At 44.2% G+C, this 26755-nt stretch overlaps 2 protein-coding genes across 3 annotated transcripts in view; both read right to left on the bottom strand.

The window, feature by feature from the left end:
- shtn1 (shootin 1) overlaps positions 1-3755 on the bottom strand; it is a 38905-nt gene extending 35150 nt beyond the window's left edge. Inside the window, exons 1-2 of one of the 2 annotated variants that reach the window (XM_026191157.2) lie at positions 3680-3755; positions 219-271 (exon numbers count right to left, since the gene is read on the bottom strand). In XM_026191157.2, the coding sequence (XP_026046942.2) occupies positions 219-271; positions 3680-3734 (108 nt within the window). In that variant the 5' untranslated portion in view covers positions 3735-3755. The remainder of the gene's footprint in view (positions 1-218; positions 272-3679) is intronic. The other variant, XM_026191158.2, reaches the window with a different exon arrangement.
- Positions 3756-5079: 1324 nt separating this feature from the next.
- Positions 5080-26755, bottom strand: part of atp6v1ba (ATPase, H+ transporting, lysosomal, V1 subunit B, member a) — a 44688-nt gene continuing 23012 nt past the window's right edge. The window contains exons 4-14 of the mRNA XM_026189747.2: positions 25793-25886; positions 25337-25414; positions 22677-22816; positions 15818-15919; positions 13374-13471; positions 13119-13242; positions 9058-9208; positions 8606-8688; positions 7376-7480; positions 7144-7273; positions 5080-5756 (exon numbers count right to left, since the gene is read on the bottom strand). Coding sequence (XP_026045532.1) covers positions 5617-5756; positions 7144-7273; positions 7376-7480; positions 8606-8688; positions 9058-9208; positions 13119-13242; positions 13374-13471; positions 15818-15919; positions 22677-22816; positions 25337-25414; positions 25793-25886 — 1245 coding nt within the window. The 3' untranslated portion in view covers positions 5080-5616. The remainder of the gene's footprint in view (positions 5757-7143; positions 7274-7375; positions 7481-8605; positions 8689-9057; positions 9209-13118; positions 13243-13373; positions 13472-15817; positions 15920-22676; positions 22817-25336; positions 25415-25792; positions 25887-26755) is intronic.

Genomic DNA, 26755 nt, shown 5'->3' with positions numbered 1-26755 from the left:
TCACTTTGAAACCAAAATATTTTAGTTAATGTTTTTATTGTTCAAATAAACAAAGAAAGAAGTGTTACCCTGCTGCCCCGCTGCTCGGCCAGCTTCTATTACTGTGAGCACCAACTGTTCTCATCTATCGCAGCTGTTACACTTGTTGCTACTGTAAGCGAGCTGGATCAGAGCTGATCGAGGTCTGCAGACTGTAAACATTAGATTGTAACACTTACTTCCATGGCTGTAGTTTCTTGCTTTCTCTGAAGATCCTCATACTCGTGCAGGGCTGTGGGGAGCAAAGGGTGCCAGTAAGCCATCGCCATCACTCAGTCACAGTAAAGAGCTCCTTTCATCTTCAAAGAGCCCAGTGGAAGCTTCTCTAGCATGTGATAATGTCTCATCCAGTCACACTTGTGTCGTGTCACAGGACTATTATAGCACGCTATTTTGAATATAGTACCGTCTAAATATAACTGGCTTGCGTGCACGTAGTGCAGGAAACTACCTTCCATAATACATGTGTAGATAAATTGTGCTAAACCAAAAAAATGAAATAGTCATTCCACCCTGGAAAAACTTACCATAACATTTGTGCTCATGATGACTGCACATAAACATCTGACCACAACTGTACATTACACTTGTTAGAAAGCTCGTTATCACACAGGTAAGGAGTTTGATTCACTTTCTCTTCGTCGAAGCAGTACACCGTGAACACGTGAAAACAGAGGGAACGTCCTCCTTTTCTTTTGTCCCGTTAATCAGTCACAGAGCTGATTGCACATTATGCTGAGAGCTAGCTTGACGTAGTCACAACATTATGTTTTAACTTCAGTTATACTACAAAAAACATGCCTCAAACATCATTATGCATCCTTACTCTAACACGGGCCAGGTGATATTACTGGTCGTAATGATTACACCAACTCCATCGTCCCAGCTTGGACTGTGCACTTTTCCCAAATAAAAAGCTGTGGGTGACTACGGACATCACAGCCCTCCTCAAGGACAAGAAGAGGGGCTTCAGAGCGGCACCAGAGAGAAGGTGAGAATGTTCAGGGAGTGTTGAGGGACAGGATCAGAGAGGCTAAGGACAAGTATAAGAGAAAGCTGGAGCAGGAACTCGAGACAACGACGTGAAAGAGGTCTGCATGAAGGCCATCACTGGACTCAGGCTACCCAACTCTAAACTGGACTCTAAAGGTGGTGTCAGCCAGGCAGATGTTGTCCTGGACAATGCTGGATACCTCCAGGTTGGCCTACAGTAATGCACAGACACCAAACACGTTTGGTGGACGTTTAAACAGATATGTGTGTCTGTGCGCTGAACCTGTACAGTTTATGGATGCAGGCTTGCATTAGGTAATAACTTAGCACTTCTCTTTTTAAAATATGGTCACGTTTGGCTCCAAAACGCCAGAATGACAGAAGCCAAAATCTTGACACAACAGTCTTTGAGATGCACCGTCTCAAAAACAACAGTGACAACAGCCACGTTTATCTTTGATATACAGTCATGAGAAAACCAAAGTTCCCACAGGACTCCATCCAGTGAAAAACTAAATACACCCTAGCTTCTTTCATAAGAGTTAGCAGTTAGCAGCCATGTGGGGCTAATTAAATGCACTTAATTAACTGATGATCAACTACTGTGAACACTTTTTAAATATTATAATATTATGTTTTTGCATTTGTCCTTATTCCACAGTGACGGTGGAGATGGACAGGAAAGTAGGAAGAGAGCGAGGAGCCCAGCAGAGGACGCTGAGCCCTCAGGCCACCTTCACAGAGTCGGCTTCTGATTGACTGGTCAGACACATTTACACCAGTGGAGTACTGGAGGTCATTTAGTAAGCCTCTGGCAGCACTCGTCCCGTTCCTCCTTGCAGATGCAGATGCTGGTCCCATCAGCATCTACGTTGCCTTCCCATTATGAGAGCAACGTAATGGTGTGCTGAAAGAGGCGTCTTCCAGTCAAGTGCTCTGTAGGAGTCAGGTTAGACACGCCTGTCATGCTGCTGTAGATACCTGCCTGTCTCCTGGAATCGCCCCCATGCTCCTGGGACTGTGCTGAGAGAGACCAGACTTTCTGGCAATAGCACATATTTATGTGACATCTTAGAGGACTCGGACTTGTGCAGTCCCTGTATTGTCCTCATGCAACAATTAGTGAGCCAAGCAAATTCAAAGTGAAAAGAAAACAGTCAGAAAAGAGTGTCAGTGGATTCCACCTGTTCAACCAGTTGTATTTGGAGGGCTTGTCTCACTAACCCTAACCGTCTAATGTTAATTTCATTAAGACCAAAGCTGCTGAAACTGATCAACAATCTCCTCTGCTACCTTTCATCGCTCATCCAAGTGACTTCTTCAGTCACAGCCGACTGCAGATTACAACACAGAGCGAACACCATCCCCACTGACACAGCAGCCAGGGAGGCAGAAGAACATCAAGAAGGCCCCGAGTAAATGTGGTTACCCCAGCTGGACGTTTGTCAAAGCTGGGAAGGCTCCTAAAGAAAGCTCCAGCTGATCCAGGAGAGAAGGACAACCGCTGCCTAAGAGAAAACCTGTAGTGATCCTGTACGTGTCAGGAGTATCGGAGCAGCTGAGACACATTTTTACTAAACACCAGGTCTCTGTGGCTTTTAAACCCCAAAACACGCTGCGCCAAAAACGGGTCCACCCCAAGGATCGGGTCCCCCCCAAGGATCGGGTCCCCCGACACAAACAGAGTAACATAGTGTACGCTGTTAAGTGCAGGAGGATTGCCAGGATTTATACATCAGGGAAACCAAACAAGCTCTGGCTACAACACAGCAGAGCCACCTCGTCAGGCCAGGACTCTGCAGTCTATGCACACCTACAGGCCAGTGGACACTCTTTCAATGATGAGGATGTACACATCCTGGACAGGGAGGAACGCTGGTTTGAGGGCGGAGTCAAGGAGGCCATTTACATGAAAAGGGAAAGACCATCTCTGAATGGAGGAGGGGCCTAAGGGTCCATCTGTCACCATCTTACAATGCTGTGATTGCAGCCATTCCCCAACTCTCTGTCAATGGGAACCATGGTTATTGATCAGTGTTCATGACAAAGTGCATATTAAAGATCAATGACCTCACAGCCCATTGTTCATTCCTTATACAAACTGTTAATAAGGTTGGGCAAACCTGCATGTGGTGACTGAAATAGTCACTGGGATAAGTGACGAAACATTTCTCCCACTGGGAACATTTTAAGTTTCATCAAGTTGCCCAGTGAGCCACGACAGTCAGCAAGCGTGCAAAACCCAGAAGTAGGTCATCTACATGGATTATCCTGCCTTCATGTGTGCTTCTCTTGCTGTCTCATGCTTTACATAGAATGACACGAGGGGTCTTGAGTTGGGTCCAACCTCTTTTTTTCACCACAGGCTTGATTTAAGATTAGCTGTCTAATCCACAGGCCACGTTAGACTGTGGCAGAGTTGTTATGTCAAGCTAAAGCACACTTACTGTACACACCTTTGGCCACAGAAACAAAACCCTTAGAGAGGGCAAATAAGCAGCTATGTGATAACCCAGCCCTCAACACTGGCCAAGCAGTAAATCTTAAAGACGCTCTTCAGGATCTTAAACTGCTGGGCTGTGATGTCACTACAGTAAAATGCAGTGTTACTACTGGAAACACTTACAGGACCAGAAAAGAAACTTACCCTGATTCGACAGCTTTGTAATAACATGAATTCTGTCGAGTTCCTCCGCAGCCATGACAGAAATCCCTGTCCAAAGTTCAACAGGAAGTGTTCTTTCAAGACACACCTGCCCAGGTGGACACAGCACGAGATAAGAGTGCAGCTGGGAGCATTAGGGCCACATTAGGAACAATATCAGTGATTATTTTGAGAATAAAGTCGGAATGTGCGGATCACACTTGATTCCAGACGAACTGCCACGGCTGTTGCATCCTTTACAACAAGCTTAGTGTAGATGGCTTTATGAAACACGTGTCATGCAACACATCCTCTTTATTGTACGAGGATGGAAGCGCTGATAACCTTGCATCTGCCATTCTTGATTTTTAGTTCCCAAACACTTCCTTTAATAACTTATTACTCCCGAAACGTTGGAGTCTTGGCTCTTCATACAGTAAAGACACAGAGGATACAAATAATCAGGCAAAACGTCAGACACCACGTGACAATAATAAACGTGTCATTTCTGTCGGTAACGTCACGACGCTCGTCTCTCGCTGCTTCACGAAACGTCACTACTAGCATGTCTAGTTGATTGTATTTACACAGCACGATTCATAGATACAAGTCAAAGTGCTTCACAATAAAACCAGAAATATAAAGAATAATATGAAACTATGAAAACAGGACTTGAAAGCTCGTCTGTGTAGAAACGTCCTTTCCACGGACACCTTGGCACATTGTTTGTGTGGTTTTGTGCCAGAACAGGAATCATTTCCTTTGTAGCACGAGTTCACTGACCGAGGTTGTTTGTCTCTGAACAACTAGAATCTCCACTTTGACCTCAAAAGGATTAAAAACAACAACAAAAATAATAACAGCAATAATAAGCCCGGCTCATCAATATTCTGGCACGCGGACGTCAACATTAAATATAGAAATATCAACAGCAGAAGAACGATGCTGTTTACTTTGTATCCACTTCAGTCACGATAAATGAACCGTGGCGCCGATACGGTGAAGACAGCTGCGCGGTTTTTCTTTGCAGATTAATTTTCCATTCAAACACATCCTGTAAGAATTCAATGTGAAGCAACATGAAACACAAAGCCTTCATTTATCCTTTGCTCTTCTGGTGTGCAGCACATTGTATCCTGTAGCAGCTCCACACAGACGGATGACGTTAGCTTAACTGTCACACTGGCTCATCTGATGCTAACAGCTGATGAAGGCAGTGAGGGAGGACACTGGCTGTGTCAGCAGAAACTGGGAGAGCTGGTTTAGAGTTCACAGCTCTAAAAAGAAAGGATGAGGGAGCCTTGTAGTTACATATTTATACTTTTGTTACAGCCGCTAACAGATATGTTTTTGTAGCTCAGATGTTGGCAGCAGGGAACAATGATCCAGGACACACAACAAAGCACCGTCATATAATTTAATGTAAACTCACAGAACCATGGTTGCACAATAAACAGTTTCTGCAGACAGATGTGATTTCTTTAAAATACACTCACTCATGTTTTTGCAAGACAAATCAAAACAGCACAAAAATGTAAATGCAGAGAAGAAGCAAGAAGGTCCAGAGGGCAGAAGAAAGCATCCAGGTCCACGTAACACGGAGAGCAGAGAGCGCTGACCGTCCTTAAAACAAACACCGGTGCCTGTACGTGTTTCTGTACAGTTACTAAATCATGAAATAACATCTTTCTGAGAACATGGTGGCATCATCACGGGTCTCTACAGGAAACCTTTTGCTTTGCTCTCGTTGGGCTTTATTTGATAAAGAAGATATCTTGATATATAACAGCACAATAAATAAGGACTGATTAGGATACACTTACTCTTTACTCAGACACTTTTCATACACGAACACACTACAGTGAATCTAAAGGAGGGGGTATTATTACTGAGACATGGAAACGGCCTGTTAGCAGAACCAGAGCATGGTGACGTGTGCCTCAGTGACGAGCAGACTCTCGGGGGTAAAACTCTGCCAGCGTGCTCTGAGGAATCCTCTTGAGCATCTCCTTGGGGAAGATTCGCAGCAGCTGCCAGCCGATGTCTAAGGTTTCGTACACCGTCCTGTTGTCGTATGGGCCTGACACACAGAGCAGTCACAGTTAGCAAAACACACCAACACATCCAGTGTTACAGCTGCAGTAACCTTACATGTAGCTTTTATCAAAGGTGCAGTTTTTAAAACAGAAACGTGATGCGAACACAATGAAAAAGCCTCTCAGTAAATTCAAATGCATTTATATAGAAACAAATCTCCACAGCAGTCGCCTCCAGGTGCTTTATACTGACGGTATAACAGTAACACAAAGAGCACGTCAGTCACTCGCTGATTAAACACTGACATGAGGAAATCGAACGTGTGGTGCACTCCACGACGAAGTACTCTGGAGAACGTCATACACCTTTTCATCGTGCTCCCATTTTTATTTTAACCCAAGCTCAATTTCTCCAGACCGACTGCTGAAATGATCAGTGAGAGCTGAGTAACCTGCAGCGGTCTCAGCCCCATCACTCACATCTGCAGAGCCGCCTCCATACAAACTGTGACGTGTGTTTCCCACATGCTTTGGATACTGCTGTCGGGATGCACAGGAACATTAGAGTCTATTAGTGTTGAGAAGAGGAATAAGGCTCTGTATTTACCAAGAAGATTACGCCATTTTAACACATTACTCACTCAAAGAGAAGAAAAGAAGGAACCCTCACAGATCAGTATTTTCCAGGAACAAACGTAACCTCAGACATACAATAAATGCCAAAACAGCTGCAGGTATTCGCAGCAGAGCGCTCTGACAGAAGAAAACAGCCGTAGTTTCATACGTTACATGCTGATTACAGGCTGACCTCACTGCTGTGAGATAATAACTACATATCTGTTGTTTACTAAACAGTAACAATCTTACAAATCATATTCAAAACAAGTAACAGACTGCACTGAGCTGAGCTTCACAGCAGGGTCCAATGGACCGCAAGCACAGCTGATCCAACGCACGAGGCTGACAGGTGGTGATCGTAAAGACGAACCACCGTGCAGCATCCGTTTAAGACCTGAAGGAACAGAGGAGCACCTCTGAATGTGTCCCCAAGTGCAGTCACAAAACCCCCCAGCACTACGAGGAAGCTGACACGATGGAGGAGGAGGGCCGAGACACACCTTCAAAATAAAGGCCCCTAAGATGCTTCAAATATGTGGAACTTAAAATAAAAGCTATCAGTTAGTTGTAGCCGTTCAGCGTGCCCCGCTTTCCTCCTTCAGCTCTTCTAACCAACCTTTTTATAAATACTTGAAACTGACGACTGAGGCTATAAACTGAATCTAATAAAGGTGTCAGTGAGGTCGCAGATGAAGGAACGTAGGAGAAAACTATGTGAATAAAATGCTGTAATGAAATGTTGTGTTCTTGTGTTCCTGTTACACAGTGTGATACAAAGCTGCTGTCTGTCGGTGTGCAGATCGCTTTTCTTACCCTGAGCAATAAAGTTCTTCTCAAACTTCTGCAGGAACTCCAGATACAGCAGATCATCCGAGGTGAGCGCCTCTTCTCCCACCACGGCCTTCATGGCCTGGACATCCTTACCGATAGCGTAACAGGCATACTGCAGACACACACACACTCACTGTGTGAACTATTACTGCTGCATACCAACACTGCTGCCCTCACACACATTATTCATGGTGCAACGTGCGAGACGGTTTACCAGCTGGTTTGACACATCGGCGTGGTCCTTCCGGGTCATCCCCTCTCCAATGGCAGACTTCATTAAACGGGACAGAGAGGGCAGCACGTTGATAGGTGGGTAGATCTGAAAGACGTAGGATGAGGTTACAGGTGTTACTGGATATTGTGGAAAAGCACAAAGGGCAGCTGTTCAGCTCCAAATGAGAGAAACAGGCCGGCTCTTTAACAGATCTGGCTCTGTGCTGTGTCCACACTGCAGCGTGGTTTCTTAGGTCAGACCTGTCCAAACAACTCTGACCAAAGTCTGATTTAACTGGGATGAAAAGTCTGTGTGTGGAACAAGATAAGGACAAACTCCTCAGCAAGCTGTGCTCTAACATTCACAGCTCACAGTCCCGTGTGTCCCTGCTGCTGTCCAAAAACACAGCAGCTGAGGTACAGCACGCAGGGAGTCTTTACTGTGAAATGTGCAGGATCATGTAGTTTGGAACACACAGTCTAGCTTTGGTTTACAGCTTCGATCAAAACTTTAGAGGAGACTCATGTCAAACACGTCGCAGGTTGAGGAAAAACCAAACACGTGCAGCACGTGGATCAAAGACTCTCCTTCTGGCAGGTTAGCATTTCCTGTCATACTGACTTTGTCAGACAACATAAAAAAAACCCCACAAAACTTTTCCATCCATCCACTTCCGCTGGAGCCTATCCCAGCTGTCATAGGGCGAGAGGCGGGGTCCACCCTGGACAGGTCGCCAGTCTGTCGCAGGGCCAACGCACAGGGACAGACAACCATTCGCACTCACACCTAGTGGCAATTTGGATTTTCCAATTAACCTATCCCCACAAGCTGCATGTCTTTGGACGGTGGGAGGAAGCCGGAGTACCCGGAGGGAACCCACGCAAACACGGGGAGAACATGCAAACTCCACACAGGAAGACCTGATGGTAGAATTGAACTCAGGACCTTCTTGCTGTGCGGCAACAGTGCTAACCACCGTGCTGCCCAAAAACCTTTACTTAAAAAAAACAATGTTTCTGTTTGGTCGAGTGTCCATCAAACATGAGCTACATGCGTGCAGTGAGCATGTGCTCTCGGTACACAGACTGATTTCTGCAGTGACAGATGTGACACGGAGGACCTGGGCACAACACGATCGTCTGCAGACATCATCAGTTATCATTATGTTAATATTGTTCTTCAGGTTTTGACCTGTGAGGCCACAGGTTCAAAGCCCGGACCGACACATACCTGTCTGTTGTGCAGCTGTCTGTCCACATACACCTGGCCCTCTGTGATGTATCCAGTCAGATCAGGAATTGGATGAGTGATGTCTGTTCAAAGAGACAAATGCATTTGTTGAACTGGAACACGATGACTATGAAGACATAGCTGCACCAGCACAGAGAGGCTGTGTTACTCCAGAGCAGGGAGCCCTTTGTAAAAGCCAACACAATCACCCTCCCTGCAGTGCTGTGGGGGGGCGGGTCATGTTCAGACAGGAGCAGGCTCTTCATACATGTTTCCATGGTAACTGACGGCATCAAAAATGTCTACTCATTCCACTTTAGACACCTCCTCCATTAATTCAGTTGCCTCATGGGCAGATTAACTCGTTTAAGGACAGGTGGATGACTGACGACCACACACAGGTAGAGACATGAGGCTTCAGCTCAGAGCTATGGCAGGCGGTGTGCTCTCACCATCGTTGGGCATGGTCAGAATGGGGATCTGGGTGATGGAGCCGTTTCTGCCTTCCACTCTGCCGGCGCGTTCATAGATGGTGGCCAGATCTGTGTACATGTAGCCAGGAAACCCTCGACGCCCGGGTACTTCCTCTCGGGCAGCAGAGACCTAAAGGTGAGGACGAGTTGGGGGAAGCAGACAAAGGCTGTAATGAGACATTCCCTTTATATTTGAATCTCATCTGGGAAAAATGTTCAGGTTGTGTCATTTATTTTGGTCACTGGTACTGGATATAGTCTAGTCTTTACTGGTCTCACTGGCCAGTCCAAACACTTTAGACTTGTTACGACCCGGCTCAAAAGCCGCAACATAAAAAAGGAGACGAATACCAGAGTGTAGGTGAAACGAGGTTTTATCTTAAAATGGACTCTCAGGTTGGCTAAAACGGCTGGTGCCACCGAGGCAAAGACTAGGGAGCTCCCTGGGAAGCTTGCCTCAGGTATGCTTTTATCCACACCTGATTAGGTGTGGCCAATTAGCACCAGCTGAACACACTGAGCAGATTAGAGGCTGCAGAGGGACGCAACAGACTGGTTACAGTTAGCCACAGATCTGCAGTTATTTACCACCCATGGGAGGAAGCTGGAGTAGACAACACAAACTCCAAGGTCTGAAACGTTGATGTGAGGCGACGGTGCTGCTCACCACTGTGACCAAGGTTAGGGAATGATCCCCTCCAAGTCAATATGTTTGGAAAAAGAAACTTTAAAAACTGACAGCTGCTATATGAGTGTTTTCACACCTGACTTAAATTTGGTCTGAAACCAATTCAGAGGTTGGCACAGCATCATTCTGCATCCTCGGGTAAACGGGCTGCAACACAGGATTTGGCATTTAAACTGAAGACATCAAATTATTGTAAGACTCAAAACAAAGACAAACACTAGTCTTTACTTCTGCAGAGTCAAGTGATGCTGACTCTTCCATTTCGGTTACAAAAGAGGCAAAGAGCTGGTTGGAAATGCTGCCATTCTGTTGGAGACCCTCTACAAAAATGACCAAAGCAAATCTTTGTTCTAAAAGTTCACCGGATTCAGAGCAAGAGGGAAAGAAAATGGATCCTATTCACCTGTGGATTGAAAGGTTGATGGGCAGTCTCCACGATGCTGAACAGCAGAGTCAATGCAAAATTCAACCTTCACGCTTGTGAATGGAAACAGAAGTTAAATGTTAATGTCCCGGCTCTTTGTACACGCTGAATTACCCATCGAGCTGCCCGAGGCTCAGTTGACTATTGGTGCAGACGTACATGTGCCAAGGTTATGAACAGCAAACACACATGCACCCTTTAAAAACCCACACTGTGCTGTGCCAACATATTGAAACAGCAAACTGTGCAACACAAAAGGATTATTACGGAGACACAAAAGAGTGAGTTGAGAGGACCCGACTCCTCGCAACAAGGAGAAAGGAGGGCAGTGGGTGTGAGGGGAGTGAGGATCGGGGGGGTCCATTTCCTTTTAAAGCCAGACCTGCAATAATGAAGTTAAGGTATTTCCTAGTAGACTGAAGGACACATTATCCTCCCTTTCAGCAGGAGCTCACGACTTTAGTGAGTCTATCACCTTTGTGCTGATGTTGCTGAGGTTTTACACTGGGGGGTGTTGACTTTGTGCCAGAGTGCAGCTTGAGAGAGGATTCAGTATTTACCACACACTGCTGAATATGTGGCATACATACATATATGTGCGGCAGAGTGAGAGAGCAGATGGAAAAGCTGCATGTAAACTGAATGTGAAAAGAATAGGACACAATTAAAAACAACTTCTAGGATTTAACACTGAGAAGAAGAACTCGCTGACCACGTTAGCTTCTGCAGATGAGCCTGAAGGGTTATTCAGCTGATTTATATTTACCTGGGATATGGCAGCATCTCAGGTTTCCTGCACAACATTGCTCAGTAAAGCCTCTGTGACAATGGATATATAATCCACCAACACCCATGAAGGTCTGGCCTTTGTTTTCACTCTCAGAGGTACAACGTGCATACAATGACACAGTGAAAAGCCTCTGGCAACAAATATCAGCCATGGAAATGTGAGAACCTAAAGGTTCCCCTTTTTATGCACAGCAGCATGATGACACGAGTTGATGTTGTTGTGGACACTCCAGCGACACAAATGAACCAGCTGACCAATTAACATTAATTTAAACACAAACAGTTGGACGTCTTGCAATGAGGCAGAAGGCCTAATGCAGAGCTGCTCCCTGATCCTGTAAGTGTCACTGTCCACACATCAGCTCTTTGTCTTCTCCGTGCACCTCGGAGGCTGTGCCAGAAAAATGTGTTGCTATCTATGAGTCGACGTTGTCCCCATGTAAGCAGCGTTTAAGTGTCCTTTGGTCAGTGTTAGGGAATCTCAGTGGTCACTGTAGGCTAAAGAATCCTCGGCCAAGAGTTGCTCATGAGGTTAAGACTCACGTGAAACACCAAAAAACATTTAAAAGGTGGATTCGTCCTACCAGAGTCGTCCAAAGACTCTTCAGGTCAGAATGGTAAATGTAAAATTATCAACCTTTCATAAAGAAGAACCAGTAACCACGACGACTGTGAGCCCGGGCATGAGGAGTCGTTGGATTTGTTTAACACACTTATCTGCATTAAAACAACCAAACCAGCAGTAGAGTTAGTGACCTTAACACGCAGGGCCACCGTTGCCCTGGTGCGCCTAACTTTTTCAACCGCATCGCTGAACACCGCAGTTTTACATGTGGGAAACTGCTGTCCACACAGACAATATTGATTTGTAAAAGATTAACTAACAAGCTTGTGCTTAAAGTGCTTAAAGTGCTTAAAGTGCGTTGGCTCTCTTTGGTGATACTGTAGACAAGTTAAACGTAATCATCACATCGGCTCCTCTGACGACCTGCTTGCCACTGAAAGGCCGTGTTAGAGGGGACACTTGGGCATTTATCGCAGCACATAATGTGTTTCCTGGATACACTGTGCTTTTTCAGATGGCTCCGTGTCAGAGCTGGCTATGAGTTTCAGAAGGATCAGGCCTTAACAAAAAAGTTATCAGTAGTTCTTTCCACCTTTTTACCCACAGCTACATCCACTTCTGTCGGGCCGAGGCTGCTCACTACGGCTGGCATCATCACTGATTTCTGTAATGCACTCGATTCCGATTCACGAGGTCCTGATTCGATTCAATTTGATTTAGCCTCAGACAGTCAGAAATATTATAATTTGATGGTTTATCAGCATTGATACATGTGAGCCTTCATCAGAGGTGTGAGCATCACAGCAGAGGCCTTTGTGTCAAAGTAACTGAGGATAAAACAGAAAAACATGAAGGGGATTTTCCTGTTTTCTATAGCAGATCAACTTTAAAATATTCTGCAATATTGCATAGTTTTAAGAAGTTTACATTTCTTCAGTATTGAACAGCAGAAATGAGGCTTTCTCGTCCGAGCGGCCGACAGCGCTGTAAACAACGGTAGACTGGAGGGTGATAAACGAATGAATGATGCAGGAAACAGAGATTTGAGACGGGAAACTGTTCTCGAAGCACAGAGAGAGCTGTGCAGGAAGTGTGATTTTATTGTGCTGGTAGCAAAGCAGCAGAAGTCAGAGGGGATTCATGACGACATTTATCAAATGTGGAGCGTAGTTTGGATCTTCTTTTGCTGCTGCTTCAGTGAATTTTGGTTGGAGAGAGATAAAACCTGCAGCTCAGAATCGAGTGCAAAAAAGACGGAAACACAAAGCGCCGACGCATCAGAGTCAGCGAGCTGTCGGCTTTCGGCCCGACGCCGTGTCCGTGTGAGAAAGCTGATTGTGATGCGTCGGGTCCGCTCTGTGTTTACGTTTTTTTCAAAACCTTGAACAGCTGGTCACACCAAAGATTTTTTTTTAGTCGCATCATTGAAAAATATGGTCGCACTCTAGAGCCCTGAATACAGAGCATTAGATTAAAACGTTGTGACTCACTGGGATTTGGCTTTTACACCGATGTTATTTTGACAAACAACACCTAAACATTAGCTGAGCCAAAGACAGTAAAGGCAGTCGTACCTCTCTCAGAGCTTCAGCGTAGGAGCTCATGTCGGTGAGGATGACCAGGACGTGTTTCTCACACTGGTAGGCCAGGTACTCTGCCGTCGTCAGCGCCAGGCGGGGAGTGATGATACGCTCGATGCTAGTTAGCCGCAAGAGAAAAGTCAAGATCTTTAGTAGCTCTCAGTCCACGAGACAAACAATTACGAGTAACACACACAGCAGCCCACATGTACAACATCAGCCAGACTACTGCTGGAGATCATTTCTTACGTGGGGTCGTTGGCCAAGTTGAGGAAAAGGCAGACATTGTCCATAGAGCCATTTTCTTCAAAGTCAGACTTGAAGAAACGAGCCGTTTCCATGTTGACCTGAAACAGATGCCATAAGCATTTCAGAAATCATCTCTGGAACATTAGTGGCTTCACAAACTGTGAGGTGTCCTGGAGAGATGCAAGAACGTCTGAAGGCATGAAGGTACTGAAAAGGCAGCAAAGAGCAGGAGCGAGCCATTCTGTCACGAAGGGAACGTGATGTTTGTAAAACTCCTCATAAAGACTTACAGTTGACGTCATTAATATAAACACGTTCATCATCCTCCTTCCTTCAGTTTCAACTCAGAAATGGAAATTCGATCACTGTTCCATGTGGTAGGTTCACAACATTAGTACCAGGCGAGTAGTTCAGTGTCAGCAACGCACACAGCTACACAGACATGTTATTTACCATACAGCACATGTGACTGATGGCTGCGAGAACCACATTCAACCACCGGTCAAAGTTCCTCAATGGACTTGATGTTATACTGTTAGACACGATGAGCAGTGCCAGAGCCGCGACCTCAGGCACAGTCTGACCAAAACAATCAGAAGCCCAGGACGTCCAGAACTTGGACATATATGTTTGCCTTACACCTGCAGTCGTATTGAACAGCGATGGATGGTGAAGGACAGGAAAGGATGATGTGGCGTTTTCCTCTCTGAACTCACAGAATCCAAGTTTGCACTGTGGTGACTGCAGATACTTTATTACATTGTAAGTCTTTTTGAAATGTAAGTCTGTAACTGTAAGAGACTGTAAGTCTCTGGCTAACACTGCCAAATTGCACTTGAAAGCCTCCTCCAGCCTGTGCCGGGCTGCGCTGTCATATCCTCCATGTGTAGCTTTTCCACCACTCTGGCTGCTCCAGCTCATCGTGATCCCTTTGCTTGCAGAGCACGTCAGCACTTCCCCGTGGTCAGACGTCGTTGTTCAGCAGGATGTCCACGTGGTCCAGTAACAGGCCTGACAGTGGTTTAAACCTGCAGCCATGACTTTGGTCACAATCTGAATGACAACATTCATGCTCAGGGAAAGTTTGGTGCAGGCTGTAGTGAAACATCAGCGATGCTCTGCTCAGTGACGTCTGCAGTGAAGCTACAAAGCCTATCAGCAGCCACCCACACCACAACCCCACACCTGTGTTTGGTCTGTCAGTGGGATCCTTTCTGTGGCCCAGCAGCGCTCACAGCAGAACACTGTGATTCGTACACCTTTGGACTCATCACAGACCGCCGGTGACGTTTCTGCTATTTTCATGTTTCTGTCTGTTACAGTCTTTGCAGAGAGAGACACGTCTCTCATTTGTCAAGTCTGACAAAGACATATTCTGAATTCTTTTACTCTCCTGCTGTTAACGGCTTCCTGGGCCTGACTATTTCCTGAGCAGCCAACAAACCAGCACACGTAGTTGAATTTCAGCCCTCCAGTCTTCTGAATCAGGTGTTTTCCACATTTTTCAGCAAAGGCTTTGTGTTTGTGCTGGGAATGTTCTGCAACACAAACTTGTTGTTGTTTGTCGTTTAGCACACTGGCAGTGAAAACAAATCAATCTGCACACGTGGCATTAAAGGCTTTTTCAGAAGCTTTGCTTGGATTCATCCATGGTGAAAATCACACGCAGGCGTCACACATCAGCAGTTAGCACACATAGTTTGAGTGTTTCATTTTAATGTTACAAAATCACCATAACCTCATAAATTTACAGACATTTAAAAAAGTAACACACCAAGATAAGAATAATTCCTGATTTTTAAACGTGACAGCGAGCAGAATCCCGGTCGCTGACCCCGCGTTAGGATGACAACCTGAGGAAGAGTTTCAGTTGAAGGTGTGACGTTCAGCACACCGTTTCAGCTTGATTCACTCTGATGCTGTGATGGTGCACACTGTGTGCTAAAAATGCATATCCAAGCACTGCCTTCACTGCTTATCCACAGTCGTCACACACCAACCACCGTGGGATGTGAACTGTGCAAGGTGAAAGGATGAAGGATTACATTTAGCAAGTGAAGCAAGTGAGTGTGTGTGTGTGTGTGTGTGTGTGTGTGTGTGTGTGTGTGTGTGTGTGTGTGTGTGCGTGTGTTCGTTCCTTGGAGGTCAAGCCATCACAATTGAGCATTACAACAGATGGAAGGAGCAGCTGAGGAACACAGAACTTGATACGGGAGGCTGACGGCGGCCTTTGAATTACTAAGCTGTCTACATGGCTGGGGGCTATGCTCAGAGGTGCAGAAATAACAAGAGGGACTTAAAGGTTAAATCACCTGGTGAATAAAGGACAACATGCAGGGCGGGAGGAGGGAACAAGGTGTCACATCAAGGTTAAGAGGGGGATTAGAGCCACAGATGGGCTGGGAAGAGTTTGAAAAGCTGAATGCTGCAATTTGTCTGCTTACCCCCATGGCTGCGAAGACAATGGCAAAGTTGTCTGCACTATAGTCCATCACATCCTTGGACTTCTGCACCAGGCCAGCCTGACGACAGATTTGGGCAGCAATCTGAAAGCACCAATAAGAAACAGAGTCAGACACACAGACGGATGGACAGAAGGGCTAACAGTCGACAAAAGGCTCTCAAAGAACATGTAAGCTAGAGTCAAATCTATACGAAAGCGTCACCTGAGGCTCAAAATGATCACGTGCTATTTACAGACTATAGCTGCTGTTATTAATGAAGAGACAATCACCTAGGAAACTACAGCCACTCACACTGTGACTGAGCGGCTGCAGCTGCCTCTCCATCAGGACTCAGTCTCATTACCGTTTCATATCTGACATTCAATCCCTACATAAACCACCACATTACATATAAGACTGCAGAGACGCTGTGTCGCTGTAGTGAATGTGTGACATGATCACGGCCCTGACCTCTCTGTGCACCTTGAATTCAGCCACAGGGTGGCTGAAGGGAAAAGGCCTACATGGATGAGCTCTGTCACGTGTGCTTGATGACACAATGACACCAAACAGACCATAATTAGGTGGAGAACACGTTGTGCGTTTGTTTGGGCACTTCTGCAGCACGTTAATCATGTAAAATGATCCAGTTATGCACAGCTGATCCTTTTGTGGGCACAGTGGAAACAAATGTTGGAACATATTTCCAAAAGTACGTGCTGACAGATTAAAAAAAAAAAAAAAAGCACCTGTGCGTTTGTGGTCACATGATTCATTCGCTCGCTCTAGCACTGCTTTGGTTTGAACTGTAACACTTTGATCTGTTCTACAATAATAAAGGTTTTAAATGTCACATAAATTGCCATAAGCAGCAGCTGCTCTTTATGTTTTAAATAATGCACAGCGACAGGGCATCTGGCTGTAGGTGCTGTGGATGCTGTGGGTGCTGTGGATGCTGTTGTAAGTGCCCTACCTGTTTAGCAGCATGGCTCTGAATGATGGGTTTGTTTGGTGAAAACAGAGCTTATAAGTCCACAGAGCAGAAATTAGGCTGGTGATCAAATCCTAACAATAAAGCTGGTGCTCTTGAGCTGAACACACTGAACCTGACCCAGCTTTATACAGCGAGGGATATTTGGGGATGTAGTACATTTGTGAAGTGTCTGAACATGAACACACTACAACTGAGTCATGAATTTCCACTGTGAGGCACAAAAACTTCCAAAAAGGAAGCAAAACAGCTGTCATGTGACACAGAAGGACCACAGCTACCACTCGTGAATCATCCCACTCACTCATGTTAAACATTTCCACTGAAAGACTTCCACAAAATTGGACCTCAACATATCCCAAAGCATGTAGCTTAAACCGCTGAGCGAGCAAAAGGTTTTTGGTGTATTCAAAGCAGCTGTGAGTTCTTGGTATGATACAACAGTTTGGTAAAAGCATGACCTCCCAGAGTACAGGGATGAAATAAGTTGAGTTTAAAGCTGCGAGTTAAAGAGACAAAGGTTCAAAAGGACAGACTAAAGATGAGGGCTGCACTAATGATTGGTGACTGATCACCAGCAGCCTGAGGCCAATTGTTTTTATCTTGTTTTATCAGTAATGTAATAAATAATGATAATGTAATACACAAGCTGTCCACGTCTGAACTCTGACATGAGTGAGGATGAGGAGGACGTATCCATTACTCTCATCTCTAAAGAGAAGAAAACACAAAGTGCTGCTTCTGTTTCATCCATCCATTCGCTTCCGCTTGTCCTTTTCAGGGTCGCGGGGGGCGCTGGAGCCTATCCCAGCTGTCAGAGGGCGAGAGGCGGGGTACACCCTGGACAGGTCGCCAGTCTGTCGCAGGGCTAACACACAGGGACAGACAACCATTTGCACTCACATTCATTCGCACATTCACACCTAGTGACAATTTGGATTATCCAATTAACCTATCCCCACAAGCTGCATGTCTTTGGACGGTGGGAGGAAGCCGGAGTACCCGGAGAGAACCCACGCAAACACGGGGAGAACATGCAAACTCCACACAGAAAGACCCCGGCCTGATGTTGGAATTGAACTCAGGACCTTCTTGCTGTGCGGCAACAGTGCTAACCACCGTGCCACCGTGCCACTGCTTCTGTTTGTTTTTAAGTAAATTCTACTTTATCTCCTGTCCTCAGCCTTTACACATGAACACCTAAATAAATACCTAAATAAAAAAGTATGTAAGTGGCTGTAAATGTATCTGTAATATCTGTCCACTCCATGATAAACCATCCATCACTGTATATAAATGGTGCTCTCCCATTAGTACCGCATTCTTTTTCTGTATGCGGGAAGTGGGACATAAACTCCCTGGTGTCGGTTGGGTTTTTCTAATTGTTGTTATTTGGACCACAGAGCATGTATTAGGTGGGTGGATAGCACTACTTTAACCTCCTCTGGTCTCTGGTGATCTGGCAAACTAAGGAGCAGACTGTCCGAACCATATCTGGTCTTTAAGTGAGGACGTGATGAACCACACTACTCTGAATTTATTATGGCTGTTGTGTTTTAATGTTTTAATACTTTGAATCTTGTTCTATTTAATCTGAACAAGCCCCTAAAACAGGCAATGATCACTGGCCTCTCTCAGTTTTTATTACCACTGTTCATTTTAAAGATCAGTTTTTAAACCCATACGATGTACAGTGGGGCAAAAAAGTATTTAGTCAGCCACCGATTGTGCAAGTTCCCCCACCTAAAATGATGACAGAGGTCAGTAATTTGCACCAGAGGTACACTTCAACTGTGAGAGACAGAATGTGAAAAAAAAATCCATGAATCCACATGGTAGGATTTGTAAAGAATTTATTGGTAAATCAGGGTGGAAAATAAGTATTTGGTCAATAACAAAAATACAACTCAATACTTTGTAACATAACCTTTGTTGGCAATAACAGAGGTCAAACGTTTACTATAGGTCTTTACCAGGTTTGCACACACAGTAGCTGGTATTTTGGCCCATTCCTCCATGCAGATCTTCTCGAGAGCAGTGATGTTTTGGGGCTGTCGCCGAGCAACACGGACTTTCAACTCCCGCCACAGATTTTCTATGGGGTTGAGGTCTGGAGACTGGCTAGGCCACTCCAGGACTTTCAAATGCTTCTTACGGAGCCACTCCTTTGTTGCCCGGGCGGTGTGTTTTGGATCATTGTCATGTTGGAAGACCCAGCCTCATTTCATCTTCAAAGTTCTCACTGATGGAAGGAGGTTTTGGCTCAAAATCTCACGATACATGGCCCCATTCATTCTGTCCTTAACACGGATCAGTCGTCCTGTCCCCTTGGCAGAAAAACAGCCCCATAGCATGATGTTTCCACCCCCATGCTTCACAGTAGGTATGGTGTTCTTGGGATGCAACTCAGTATTCTTCTTCCTCCAAACACGACGAGTTGAGTTTATACCAAAAAGTTCTACTTTGGTTTCATCTGACCACATGACATTCTCCCAATCCTCTGCTGTATCATCCATGTGCTCTCTGGCAAACTTCAGACGGGCCTGGACATGCACTGGCTTCAGCAGCGGAACACGTCTGGCACTGCGGGATTTGATTCCCTGCCGTTGTAGTGTGTTACTGATGGTGACCTTTGTTACTTTGGTCCCAGCTCTCTGCAGGTCATTCACCAGGTCCCCCCGTGTGGTTCTGGGATCTTTGCTCACCGTTCTCATGATCATTTTGACCCCACGGGATGAGATCTTGCGTGGAGCCCCAGATCGAGGGAGATTATCAGTGGTCTTGTATGTCTTCCATTTTCTGATGATTGCTCCCACAGTTGATTTTTTCACACCAAGCTGCTTGCCTATTGTAGATTCACTCTTCCCAGTCTGGTGCAGGTCTACAATACTTTTCCTGGTGTCCTTCGAAAGCTCTTTGGTCTTGGCCATGGCGGAGTTTGGAGTCTGACTGTTTGAGGCTGTGGACAGGTGTCTTTTATACAGATGATGAGTTCAAACAGGTGCCATTCATACAGGTAACGAGTGGGGCACAGAAAAGCTTCTTACAGAAGACGTTACAGGTCTGTGAGAGCCAGAGATTTTCCTTGTTTGAGGTGACCAAATACTTATTTTCCACCCTGATTTACCAATAAATTCTTTACAAATCCTACCATGTGGATTCATGGATTTTTTTTCACATTCTGTCTCTCACAGTTGAAGTGTACCTCTGGTGCAAATTACTGACCTCTGTCATCATTTTAAGTGGGGGAACTTGCACAATCGGTGGCTGACTAAATACTTTTTTGCCCCACTGTAGCAATGGCAATAAAACTGAGAATGGTACTGCTGGACTAATATTTTTGTTACTAATTTGTCTCTCATTCATTTTTCCCTTAAAAGTTCAGAATCAGAAGAATCAGAATCAGAAGGGTTTTATTGCCAAATGTTGAGCAGGTTTACAACATTAGGAAACATTAGGAAATTGCTGCGTTAGCGTTAGCGTTCATCCTCCAGCTTCACTATGCTAATGTTATGCTAACATAGCTGTGTTGCTAGCGATCAAGTAGCACATCATTATATAAGATAAGATAACCTTTATTAGTCCCACACGTGGGAAATTTGTTATATATACACTGGTATATATATATATATACCAGCTAGCCCAACTTCAGTAACCCTACAAACGTCACTGCTGTTTAGTTTTCTGTCTTCATTTATGCTGGAAGTGATAGCAGAGCTGTACGTTTGAATTTATTCAGAAATCTCTCAGTCAAACATGCTACATCATGTTTAGGTAGAAGCTAGCGAGCTAACTTCCTGCTAACTTCTAACTCTGTTAAATGTAATAAATCCTGTTTTCAAGGATGCCTGGATGTTAAACTTAATTGTTACACCTGGTAAAGCAGCAACACTGATCATTTTATTAAAGATGAAAGAATTCAGACAGTTTTTAACTCTCAGTGATGCTGCAGTGTTCGTTTGACTTTGGGACCTGAAGGGACGGAGTTTAGGACCCAGAAACAGATAATGATGTCAGACTTACAAACCGGACAGAGACACATTACTTTTGTGTTTTACTCCATGCACTTCTTCCTTGTCAAAATCTGCTTGCAATACCAAATGAACACAGGAAGTAATGCAATAGGTTTAATGAAGTTATTCTTGTTGCAACAGACTACATGCAGTGGGAAGGGTCACCTCATTTTCAGTCTTCTGCCTAAACTGACACTGACTCGAGTGGCATCATGTGAAGATGCTATCCGAGTTCACTCTGAAGCCACTACAGAGACACCAAACACTACATGAACATAATGCTAAACACACTTATATCAGCTAATACTCAGGTATGCTCTGGTGTTTACGATGGGGATTGATTCTCAATAAAGATAAAAGGAGATATTCAGCACTTCCAGTGGTACCTAGTAGAGATGGCACGATACCACTTTTTTATGTCCGATACCGATACCGATATCATAAATTTGGATATCTGCCGATACCGATATGAATCCGATATAGTGTTTTTTAATCAACAAAACTGTTTTTTAAAATATCTTGCTGCATTTTGCAAGTCTGCAAGTTCATACTCAAGTTTAAAACAACAACTACACTAAAGCTATTCTGTTATACCTGTATACAAAAAAAATATTTCATAGTTCAGCAATACTGATCAATCTAATAAACTTAGACCTACACCATCCTCCCTATTCTGGTATTTTAAAGAGTACTTAGCGTAAATATTAAGCAACCTAACTAATAGGGTTCCAACTCCGAGCAACAACAAAATTAAATAAATAAAAAATAGGGAACCACCCCTCACGCGCCACCTCATGATGCTTAATCGACGTAATCAACCTTAATTTGATGCAGTGTGAAAAAAAATGCACAGAAATCAATTATTTTTCAAGAAATATTAAATAGATTCAACATCTTTCTTCAACAAAATTGCAGACTGCACAGATGGTACCTTCCCAAAGTAAAAAGTACTATAGCTTACTAGGGTATATATATTAGACTTAATAGTCACTATGTACAGTAATTGACTTCTATTCATTTTACATCAAATTAAAACTTTGGGTGTCAGATAATTATTTATTAAAAGCTAGACATTTTAAATGAGAATAAGAAAGAAAAGTATGTCTTTGTGCCCCCTTTTCCCAGTTAATGCCCTATCGGCCCCCCTGGCTAAACTTTGCTAGATCCGTCCCTGCACAGTTACCAGCGTCAGCTACGTAGAAAAAGATCCTGGTGTAGAAATTAATATTAAATAAATTCTAACAACAGCTTATCAAGCTTAAACGTGCTGCTGTTGTTCAGCCGCTGGTTTGCTCTTTCTGGCGCAAAGTGGACCAAAAACAAACGAGAGACAGACTCGCGACAGAAAAGCCGATCAGCTGATCATTTAAGCAGTTTCATGATTGAAGTAGCAGCCGGAGAGCGAGAGGCAGTCGCTTGTTAAGCTTAACGTGGGAATGCTTTACAAACATTCAGAGATGGACTTACACACTTGCTTTACTTCTCTCGGGGATAACTTTGTCGGAGATGAAATGCCAGGTTGCTAGCGAAGCTCCACATGCTATCCAGACCACCGACAGGTCCTGCATGCCACAGCTGCTCTATCACGTGATGCATACTGCTCCGACATGCTAACGTTCTGAGGTGAGTTACGGCATGTTGCAAGTTTTGTGAGGTGCTTTCGTGATATTTAATGGATCGGATTACATTTTTTATTTTTCTCCGATATCCGATCCAGTAATTTAGGTCAGTATCGGACCGATACCGATACGTAATATCGGATATCCATCTCTAGTACCTAGTGGCCCAGCATTTTACCAGCATTGAGACTTCTTGGTGTTGTCACTAAAGAAATAAAATGGTATGCTGATCTCACCTCATTGTGGGGCAACCCAGCGGCAGAGAAGATGGGGATCTTCTGTCCTCGAGCAATGCTATTCATGCCATCAATGGCTGAGATGCCAGTCTGGATCATCTCCTCAGGGTAGATACGGCACTGAGGGTTGATGGGCTGACCTGAGAGACAGAAACACGTATTCAGCTGGACACAAAGGAAGCAATAGCACACTTCACTGTTCATCATACAGGTCAGTCCCACAGACTTGACCAGACAAAACACGCAACAGAAAAAACGTAGTAAGAAAATGGTGATAGAAAGTAAAAGGCTGTGCAACTGCTTAAATGGAAAGTGAGATTATTAATTTGATGTGAACAATCAGAAGCAATTATATCGTGTTATTGTGGAAGCTAACTTACACTGTACATTCATGTGCTCCAATAAAACTCTGCTGAGCATAGTTTACATTCTAGTTACAGTGACTACATACTGAGTCAATGAAAATATTTCCTATTACAGTTTCAACACGCTCTTCTGAGCTGCAGTAATTAAATAATAGTGCAAGGACAACAGCTACATTAGACAAATGACTGTTAGGAATTCTGCCAATTAAGCCGTTGCTTGCTTACTATATGATCAAAGGGTAACTGCACTTATAGAGCACTTTCCCAGTCCTACCGCCTGCTTAAAGTCAAATGCAGACGTCTTACACAGGTCAGTATCTGGCACAGAAAACATCTGACAGGCCTTTCAATTAGTGGATAACCTGGTCTACCGCCATGAGCAATGGGGGGTGCAGAGAATTAGTCACAACTCATTAGTGACTTTGAAAGGGGTTAACCAAGGATGTGCACAGAGACCTGCTCTCAGGAACTCTCACTCATGTGGTTCACCGGCACTAATCTATCAATATTTCACAACAGCATGTCAAACCGTGTAGCTGCCACAGGATTAGCGCCACTGTGGCCCTGTAGTGTGACCACGAGCTGCAGCACGGCGCTAAGTATAAACCATTAAGAGAAGCAGTGGTTAGGTGTTGTCCTGTTGACCGGGGTTAGGGTTAATCTTATCAAGCTCCTATGGATGCAGACTGATCACATGACATGCAACCTATGGAAGACTGTTCCAGAAGAAAGGACTTAAATACTTCCAGATCACTTTATAAAAGGACCCATGGCTGTGATTACTGAAGTATCATCTACTGTTTCTACCTTTTACAACAGCATTAATATTCAATGCACTGTGTGGATAAAGTATTGATGGTAAATGTAGGATTGTAGGACCCCAAACGTTTGACTGGTTGGGTTTATTGTAGCGGTATGGGAAAAATCTATAGCATAGTGATATTTGGGAATACTGGCTCAACACACGGACACAGAGTATCGATATTTTATTACATACATGTAAATACTCTGGGAATTTCATGAACACGATGGCTCATCTTATGCACCAACCTGACATAACGTTAGCCGAGCCAACTTTAAATGGCTCAGCCAAAACAGCCATGAAAACTGGCACACATGGGTGAGCTGAGAGGTTGATAAGACTAAAGCTCAGAGGAGACCGGCCCCAAACTTTGGAACAGTCGGCCTCCTCATATCAGGATCTCTCCAACACTCGACATCCTTAAAACCCATCTGAAGCACAGCTTTGCTCACTAGCTTTGGTTTTGTTCTTCGTCTGTGTTACTTTTTACTGTGTACAGCACTTTAATCAACCTGTGTTGTTTGTACATGTGCTCATAAATAAATTGATTGATTGCAGAATGAGAGCAGACTGGCATTTATTGTTGTGTACTCAACATTTGAACATTTACTTGCTATTCCGCGAGTAGCAGAATGCTAGGATAATTTCCTAAACTTCAAAATAAAAACATTTCCTGTTAAAGTCAAAGGAGCTTGCAAAGAAAAGCGTCTGGACTTCTTTAAGTTACTTGAAGACGTTTCACCTCTCATCCGAGAAGCTTCTTCAGTTCTAAGGTCAAATGGTGGAGAGTCCCAGATATAAACCTAGTGGGAGTTTCCCCCCCACAGAGGGACAAAAGGACCCCTGATGATCCTCTAATCGCCTGAGCCAAGGTGTGAAACTGGGTGTGGGTCCCAATCAGCCAGAGTTTCGGGTGTGTTCATTGTGAAACCTGGCCCCACCCTATCATGTGATTTCCTGAGGTCAGATGGCCCAGGATGTGAGTGGGTGTTAAGGCGATTGGGAAGGGATCTCAAAACTGGATTATAGATGGCAGAGAGTTGGTGTCGTAAACCACCATTTACGTTTGGTTTACGTAAAACATTTCATTTCTCACAAATGAAGCTAAAGTTCTTGAAATGTTTATTTGTTAAGGAGACAAAATGTACTCAGGCTGAAGAAAACAGTTTAACACTATTAAAAAGGACACTTAACTGTATTAGCAAAAAATGAATGAGTAAAAAAAATTATTAATGTTATTGTGGTATTTCACTCATGTTCACACCTGGGACAGTAAAACAGTACAGAATACACTGCTGAGTGAGCTTTGGTCAATATTATTATTATTATTATTATTATTATTATTAATAATAATAATAATAATAATAATAATAATAAAACCCTAACAATAACTATTTGGTGATTTTTTAGGACATTGTACCTAAATGAAGTTTCCGTTTATGACACTGCATTCTTATATGACTTAGCAGCAGGAAAGTAAGAGGCTAACATACCCATGATGTCCAAGTAATCTTCAGCCAGAACAGTCGGCCCGCGATCGATAGGTTTGCCTGAACCATTGAACACACGACCTATAAAAGGAAATATTTTGGTAAGGAGGCATTTAGACATTACATCATTGCTTAATGAGATGAGACCTGCAAGCACATTCTGTCTACTTTGTGCTACTTTACTTTGACAAGTGCCAGCAATTATAAACTCGTGTTAGTGATGACAGAAACAAAGAAAACAAAGAAAAAGCATCTCTACTTTTTGCTTCCATTCAAATGTATGTAACCTTGTGTTGTACTGAGTCACAGTGATTGAGATTCAAGAACATTAAAATAAAAGCTTTGATTAAATTATTTGATTTTACAGTTTATTTAGAAATTAGCGTAACAAGGAAAAAAGCTGACTACATTAATTCAGCGTGCTATAGCATTTTAATCATTAAATCACGTTGATCATACCTAGCATGTCCTCTGACACCGGGGTACGCAAGATATCACCAGTGAATTCACATGCTGTCTTCTTGGCATCAATACCTGATGTTCCCTCAAACACCTGCAGCAACACAGAAAGGTAGCAAAGACATCCTCAGCATGTCTAGTTACATGTTTACTGATAGTGATTATCAGGGTTGTCAAAAAAATGAATTCATTAACAAATCCCTCAATGCTTACATATTAATCAATATAAGAATTAATATGGAACTCATTTGCAATACAGACACCAACAGTGCTGCCTTTGCTCCCGTCAGCTGACGCGTGACTTCACATGGCAAAGCTGCAGACAGTCCGGCACTGAGCTCCTCCCCTCACTAACAATTACAGACACTACACAGTAGTCTCTGAGGGTTGATACATGGTTCAAATAAGCTGCTGCTACATGCTGAAATGTTCAGGATTATGCATTAGGTTAACATTAATCTTAGCCTGGTGCTATTAGAGAATGATAAGATTAGAATTAATGAGAAATTCCACATGTTCTGGACCCTCGGGTAAAGGCAGGGGGTGAGCTGTCAACTGATCACCACCTGGTAGTGAGTTGGATCAGGTGGCAGGGGAGGATGCCAGACAGTGCACCCTCAGCATACGTTTGGGGGCACTGGGAATGCCTGGCAGAGGCCCCGGTTCGTGAAATCTTCAACTCACACCTCTGGCAGAGCTTCAACAGCAGTCTGAGGGAGACTGGGGACATTGAGTCCGAATGGACCATGTTCAGCATCTCCACTGCCGAAGCCACTGCACTGAGCTGCGGCCGCAAGGTGGTTGGTGCCTGTAGTGGTGGTAATCCCTGAACCAAATGGTGGACACCAGAGACGAAGGGAGCCGCCAGGCTGAAGGAGGAGGCCTACCGAGCTTGGTTAGCCTGTGGGACTTCGGAGGCAGCTGATAGGTACCAGAGTTCACGGAACGCGGCTCGGGTAGTAG

Source organism: Astatotilapia calliptera, chromosome 13, assembly GCF_964374335.1.
Source record: "Astatotilapia calliptera chromosome 13, fAstCal68.1, whole genome shotgun sequence".
In the NCBI taxonomy this organism is placed as follows: Eukaryota; Metazoa; Chordata; class Actinopteri; order Cichliformes; family Cichlidae; genus Astatotilapia; species Astatotilapia calliptera.
Note: the sequence above shows the minus strand (reverse complement) of the source record. Positions and strands in the feature narration are given on the sequence as shown.